The 7553-nt window shown below is 46.5% G+C and overlaps 1 protein-coding gene across 1 annotated transcript; it reads left to right on the top strand.

The window, feature by feature from the left end:
• Positions 1 to 839: 839 nt before the first annotated feature.
• LOC308044744 (olfactory receptor 12D2-like) lies at positions 840 to 1832 on the top strand (the record flags this gene model as incomplete). The annotated part of the gene is made up of 1 exon (XM_080351611.1): positions 840 to 1832. One exon carries the CDS (start codon positions 840 to 842, stop codon positions 1830 to 1832), a length of 993 nt encoding a protein of 330 aa, XP_080207737.1.
• Positions 1833 to 7553: the final 5721 nt, after the last annotated feature.

Raw genomic sequence — 7553 nt, 5'->3', positions numbered from 1 at the left:
CTCTACTAAAATAATGTCAGGATTTTGTTCTTTATTCTGGATGGTTGGGAATTACCCAGAGACGAACGATGGTGACAGAACTGACCGTATTGTCTCATTGGGCAGTATGACCGACTTTCAGTGGGATGAGCCTGTTCGTCTGGAACTTGCACCAGGTAACTCGTCTCCTGCAAGTTCAGTCTTGCTCCATCACAGTATTGCGGGAGATGAGATCTTGGCTTTTGTCCCATTCGTCTGCTGCTGAGCAACCAAGAGACATTCTTTAGGCAAAGTATACAGTCCAATAGCAAAACCAGTTTGTGATCACAAGCTCGGGCAGTCTCTTCCTTTATTTTCATCAGCATCCAAAAGAAATGCTGAGGACTGTATGGTACCTTACAGCACCTTCTGCTGGCTGTTTGTACAAAATTGGAAAGTGTGCAATTTTTCATATCTCAGAACTGTCTGGAAGAGATGGTATCCATTAGAAATGTGAAAACTGAAATCGGCTTAATGAAATGTAGGCACAATAGTGGAAAGAAAGCATCAGAAGTTAGAAGTTTTATTGATGGGTTGCAGCAGGAAGTTACAGATGAGGACAACTGAAATATGAGTGAGGGTGAAGGTGAGAAAGTAGCCCTGTATCACATCTTACATACTCTGCTGTTATGCATAGGTGGAAGGCTTTATTTGAAGATTTTCTTGGTTCTTGACAGAAATAGGAGAAAACTACATACAAGTTTGTTTTGTCCACGTTAGTTTCTTTTGTGTTTGATTACATGTCTGATGTTTTGTTATGCTCTTGCTGCTCACAACAGTGGAACCTTGACATTTTGTTTTTGCTTCTTATTGTTCTAGCAATGCTGAACCAGACTGCCCTCAGCAAGTTCATCCTCTTGGGTCTCACTGATATCCAGGGGCTGCAGCACTTTTTCTTTGTTTTCTTCCTGTTTCTCTACTCGACCAGTCTTCTGGGAAATGGTGCCATTGTGATCATGGTGATAGCTGAGCCCCGTCTTCACACACCAATGTACTTCTTCCTGGGGAACTTGTCCTGCCTGGACATCATCTACTCCACAGTCACTGTTCCCAAGATGTTGACTGGCCTTCTCTTTGGGCATCAGCCCATCTCTTTTGGTGGGTGCTTAGCCCAGCTCCACTTCTTCCACTTCCTGGGCAGCACTGAGGCTGTGCTACTGGCCACCATGGCCTATGACCGCTATGTGGCCATCTGTAATCCTTTGCGCTACACCCTTGTCATGAGCCCCCAGGCTTGTCTGCTGCTGGCCGCGGCCAGCTGGTCCATTGGTTTTGTGCATGCCATGATACACTCAGTCATGACCTCTCAGCTGACTTTCTGTGGCCACAACCACATTCATCACTTCTTCTGTGACATCAAGCCGCTGTTGAATTTGGCTTGCAGTAGTACCAGCCTCAACATGACCCTCCTCAATGTCATTACCACAACTGTTGCACTAGGCTCCTTTGCCCTCATAGTCCTCTCCTACCTCTACATCATCTGCTTCATCTTCCATAAAGTCCGGTCCCAGGAAGGAAGATGGAAGCCCTTCTCCACCTGTGCCTCCCACCTCACCGTTGTGGCACTGTTGTACATACCAGTGCTCTTCAATTATACACCACCCTCGTCAGGAAGGTCCCTTCAAAGGGATGTGCAAGTGTCTCTCCTGTACAGTGCTGTCACCCCAGCTCTGAACCCCTTGATCTACACTTATAGGAACCAGGAGATGAGAACTGCCATGAAAAAATTGCTAGGGAAAAAATCACGTTCCTGGAGGAATGTGACTAAAACAAGGACAAGGCTCACAACAAAGACAAGGCTCACCTGTTTTTAAGGAAAGAGCTCACAAGGACACTGTGTTGCAAGACTGGAAAATGTCTGATTATCTCATGCAGTTTAACACAATAAGAAGGTAATTGTGTAGATCTAAGTCAAAGGGGAGATATTCAGGGACTTAAAGCTTCTTCCATCATATTTAGATGCCATGTGTATGGCAGCCCGTGTGGCCTAGGGCTTCTAATGCAGATGAATTTCTACCTCTTGCAGGACTTGAGGCAGAGCTGACAGGCCCATGCAGGTGTCCTGGATGATCTAAGATAAGAAATTACCTAACAGCTCTGTTTTAACAGCTTAATGACCCTCTGGTCATTCAGAGCTCCTGTATAGCTGAAGAGAGTTAGCAAGTGTTATGTTTTGGGTGGGCATAACTTGAGCATGATATTGTCAACATTTGACTTGAGTCAGCCCCCTGGAGGGATGCATTTCTTTCCATCAAGTAGAAGGGAAACCTTACTCATGAAACTAGATGTAAATTTAAACATAAAATTGGATAGGAGATTCATCTGCACAAGCTTTAGCAGAGTGACTTATCTTGCCTAGATTTAGATATATAAAAGTATTTATGTGCCTGTCTACTTTTCCAGACCCAGATTATGGTGAATGATGAAAGAATTGATCTGTATTTGCATGGACTACTACAGACATGTTAAATGACCTACTCTGACTTTGCCTGTGGATGCAGAACTGGACACGTCTGTTGCAGGTTCTTTGTCACACTTCATGCCTCTGAATTAAGGACATTTCTAAGAGCACTAGATATCTATTTGTACTTGGGTACCAAATCCCAAACTTAATGTTGGGTGCAGCAGTTTGTAAGTGTTTAATTTTGAGGTGCTGTGTGTCTTTACACAGACATTCAGCACCTTCAGTCTTAGCCTGGATTACAGTTCCATGTCATGGAATCGTATCATAGAATCATAGAATCGTTTCAGTTGGAAGAGACCCTCAGGATCATCAAGTCCAATCATAAACCTACTATAGCACTAAACCATGTCCCTAAGAACCTCCTTTAAATGCCTTTTAATCAGCTCCAGGGATGGTGACTCCACCCTGGGCAGCCTGTTCCAATGCCAGACAACCCTTTCTGGGAAGAATTTTTTCCTAATATCCAATTTTTTTCCTAATATCCAATTTAAACTTCCCCTGGTACAACTTGAGGACATTTCCTCTTGTCCTATCACTTCCAACTTGGGAGAAGAGACCAACAATCCCACCCAATTTGGTGTCATCTACAAACATACTAAGAGTGCACTCATTCCCCTCATCCAGATCATCGACAAAGAGATTAAACAAAACTGACCCCAATACTGAGCCCTGGGGACACCACTTGTAACCAGCCCCCAACTGGATATGGCTCCGTTCACAACAACTCTTTGGGCTCAGCCATCCAGCCAGTTCTTTACGCATTGCAGATACACCATCCAGGCCATGATCTGCAGCTTCTTCAGAAGAATATTGTGGGATGTGGTGTCAAAGACTTTACTGAAATCTAAGTACACAACATCCACAGCCTTTCCCTCATCTGCTAGGTGGGTCACCTTGTCATACAAGGAGATCAGGTTGGTCAAACAGGACTTGCCTTTCATAAACCCATGTTGACTGAGCCTGACCTTATGGTTCTCTTGTATGTGCCGTGTGATGTCACTCAGGATGATCTGCCCCATGACCTTCCCTAGCACCAAGGTTAGACTGACAGGTCTGTAGTTCCCCGAGTCCTTCTTACGGCCCTCCTTGTAGATGAGCATCACGTTAGCCAACTTCCAGTCAACTGGGACCTCCCCAGTTAGCCAAGATTGCTGATAGATAAAGGAAAGTGGCTCAGTGATCACCTCCACCAGTTCCTGTGGTGAAAGCACTCGACATCCCCAGCCAAACCAGAGCACTTTGGTCCAGGCTCCAGAGGAGGGAAAGGCCTTATGTACGCAGGGAGTCTCGTGCAGACCTTTCCTACTGTGTGCAGTTTGACTACGAGTCAACCACTTCATTCAATAAATGCGACAGCCTGGATGAGCCACTTTGAGCTCTCCCTGCTAAATGAGTGAGCTGTATGGCGATGGTTTTACTGTTCACAGGTCAGTGGATGAGCCCAATTCAAGTTCAAGATTAGTCTTCTAGCGTAAGTAGATGCACACCTAAATGTAATGGCTTATTTAGAGATAAAAGGTTGTATGATTTTTAATATACTCTTTGATTCATGTTGCTTACTAGACTAGATTTGCCTAGATTTTAAGCTCGTATTTGCCAAAAGCAACTGCAGACTACACTAAACGCCTGCAAGATGACGTCTAGCTTGTATTTTGCTGGGAAAAATGGAACCAACTAAGAAAACAACAATCCAAGGCCAACACAGAGACATCACAGACGTGGTGGATACGGCCTCACCCGAGCGTTCGTCTCCGGAGCCCCAAGACACAGCCCCTGGAGCAAATCAGGAGGGAAGACGCCTGACGGTTTGCTTCGTGAACGGGCACAGGCACCTGGAGAGAAGTTCAGCAGCATTCGGCTTGGTGTGTTTCCCCCACGCAGTGAAGCTGCCACTGAAATCTTTTAGGGCGCTCTTCCCTCTAAGAAATCTAAACATTGTTCTGCAGCGAGCAGAACCCTAAAATCATTCCCCCGCGACATCCCTCAACACCCTTGGGTGCATCTCATCTGGCCCCATAGACTTGTGCGTGTCCAAGTAGTGTAGCAGGACGCTAACCATTTCCCCTTGGATTATTGGGTTTTCATTCTGCTCCCCATCCCCGTCTTCTGGCTCAGGGGGCTGAGTGCCTGGAGAACAACTGTTCTGACTATTAAAGACTGAGGCGAAAAAGGCATTTAGTACCTCAGCCTTTCCCTCCGCTTCTGTCACTATATTTCCCCCACATTCACCAGGGGATGGAGATTCTCCTTAGCACTCCTTTTGTTGCTGATATAGTTGTAGAAACTTTTCTCGTTGCCTTTTACAGCAGTAGCCAGGCCCAGCTCTAGTTGGGCTTTGGCCCTCCTAATTTTCTCCCTGTGTAACCGCACAGAATTCTTGGATTCCTCTTGAGTAGCCTGCCCCTCCTTCCTAAAGTTATAAATTCTCTTTTATTCCTAAGTTCCAGCCGCAGCTCTCTGTTCAGCCAAGGCAGCCTGCTTCCACGCCCGCTCGCCTTCCACCACACGGGGACAACCTGCTCCTGCACCTCTAAGATTACCGTCCCAAAGAGACACCAGGCTTCCTGGACTCCTTTGTAGACTTAGATGAAAAGCACAGACATTCTTGGACATCAGACCTGCTTTGTCAGCCTTTTGGATTTCTGAGGACAGAATAAAGGGGTACTCGGACCTGTCTGCATAATGGCCTGGATGCAGAGAATGGAGGGCAAGCTCCTGGGTACAGGTGTGATTTCTGGAGGTGATACCTTCAGCCAGTTACCCATGGACTTGCATTCCAGAGATTTTAGAAAGAGTTCATGCTTTCCAGTGTGACAACTCAGATCCATGCAATAGCATTAGACATCTGACAGTGAGGCATTTTAAACAATACTCGCAGTTAGAGCACAAATGTGACTTGGCTGCCTAAGAAAAGGCATCTCTAGGCATTGTGTGGACCAACACAGGAACATTACAAGAAGAGCCAGAGGCCACGAATGCATTTGCAAAGGGCAAGTTTTATTCTAGTTACCTCTCTACTGAGGGATCTCCAAAATAGCACCTAAACTCCCATGCAGGCATCATATGAGAGACTTGTGTGTCCTCCACCTGATGTCCTAGAAACACACAGGAATCCATTTGTTTCTGCTTCTGTCGTGGTTTAACCCGAGCTGGCAATACAACCACGATAGCTGCTCGCTCAGCCCCCCCAACATGGGAGAGAATCAAAAGGGGTGGGAGAAACTTGGATTGAGATAAACACAGTTTAATAAACAAAATACTAATACACTACTAGTAAATATATATATATATATACACATATGTGATAGAAATAAAAGATACTCAATGCAATTCCTCGTGAACCCTGTGCACAACTGAGCAGCCAGTCCCAGCAAGCCACACCTGGTCCTAAAGCTGATCCCAGAGAGAGATCCCAGCCCTGCACACAGTGAATGCTCCAGGTGAGGCCGCCCCAGTGCAGAGCAGAGCGGGACAATCCCCTCCCTGGTTGGCAATTTTTCCTAATAGCCTATCTGAACATCCCCTGGTGTAATCTGAGGCCATTTCCTCTCATCCTAGTACTCATTACCAGGGAAAAAGAGGCTGACACCCAGATCAGAATCATGGGATGGTGGGGGTTGGAACTGAACTCTAGAGACCATCTGGTCCAGCCCCGCTGCTGATGCAGGGTCACCAGAGCAGATCGCACAGTATCATGTCCGGGGGGGGGTTGAATGTCTCCAAAGAAGGAGACTCCACAACCTCTTTGGCCAGACTCTTTCAGTGCTCCGGCACCCTCAAAGTGACCAGAAGCTTTTTTGCACCTGACTTGCCCCTCTCTGTCCTCAGCCTCTCCTGTTTGTTAGTCATGTTCCATCCGGCTCCCCCTCTCTTTCTCTGCCTGTGTCTCTGCCCAAAAGACCACTTTCCTCTATGAACCTTTCCCTCTTTGTCCCAACTTTGCTACACCTATACACAAAGTTGGTATTTCTTGGTATGACTGCTAGGCATGTTGCCTCAGACCTACATGTTATCACTTGGTGTGGCTACCTATTCACTCTTATCCTACTCCATGCCCTCAAATGTCCCCAAACTTCTTTTCTTTTTTTTTGATCTGTGAAGTTTGACTGTTTCTCACCTCACTGCTCCTTGACCACCTGTGAGCCCCAGCCACCCCTCACAGAGCTTTTGGTGTCCCCCATGTCCACCAATGTCTTGTGTCTGGTCCAGCCGTTTTCTGCCTTCTGCTCAGTTAGGAGGGCCCAGCCAGTGGTGTGCATACCCAAACAGGTCCGTGTCTGAAGGTGGAGTAATTACCTTCCAGAGCTGCTGTCTATAAAAAGGATCTATATAATAGGCTTGGACTCTGGGTGAAGGCACAGTTTGTCTCCTGTCACCAAAATAGTCTTCCAGAAGTATTTAATCCCTCCTTTGTTTTCTAACACCTGCACTCAGCCTCCACCTTGAACCTTGGGAACGAAACACATACCTTCAGCATCACAGTATGTACAAAATCATTACTCTGAAAAGGTGCATTCCATTGTTCATTTTATTTCAGGCACTTCGAATGGAAAAGTAACACCCAGAAGAAAGCAGTATTGTGTCTGAGGCATGCAGGAACACCACACAGCACCAAGAGGAGGCTTAGGCTGAGAGCTACACAGTGTCAGCACAAGCCCCCCTTGGGATACCAGCCACCACCACCAGCAAACGTGAGCGACTGTACTCCTGAAAGCTGGGCATCACTCCTGAGGCAGAGGCATTAATCTTTGTAGGGACTATTAACTTCTGCATCAAATTTAATCATCAAGACACCTAATATAAATCCTGCTTGCAGTGTCATTCGTGCCCACATGAAAGAGCAGCAGTGGATAGAAGTCTGTGCTCTTGAGAAGCTGTGGCAGTCTCCCCACTGCATCTCGGATCTTTGCTCCCAGAAGGCAGCAGATTTCCCGTGACTCCCTTCAGTGCCCTTTAACAGCGACTCACCCACTACGAGCACCCTACATTTCTTTTTGCAGTATCCACTGTGTGCTGATGGTGCAGTTTCTCCTTGCAGACCTTGCTCTTGAGTGTCTATAGCTGCTAAAGC

Source organism: Nesoenas mayeri (assembly GCF_963082525.1).
Source record: "Nesoenas mayeri genome assembly, chromosome: 11".
NCBI classification, from domain to species: Eukaryota; Metazoa; Chordata; class Aves; order Columbiformes; family Columbidae; genus Nesoenas; species Nesoenas mayeri.
Note: the sequence above shows the minus strand (reverse complement) of the source record. Positions and strands in the feature narration are given on the sequence as shown.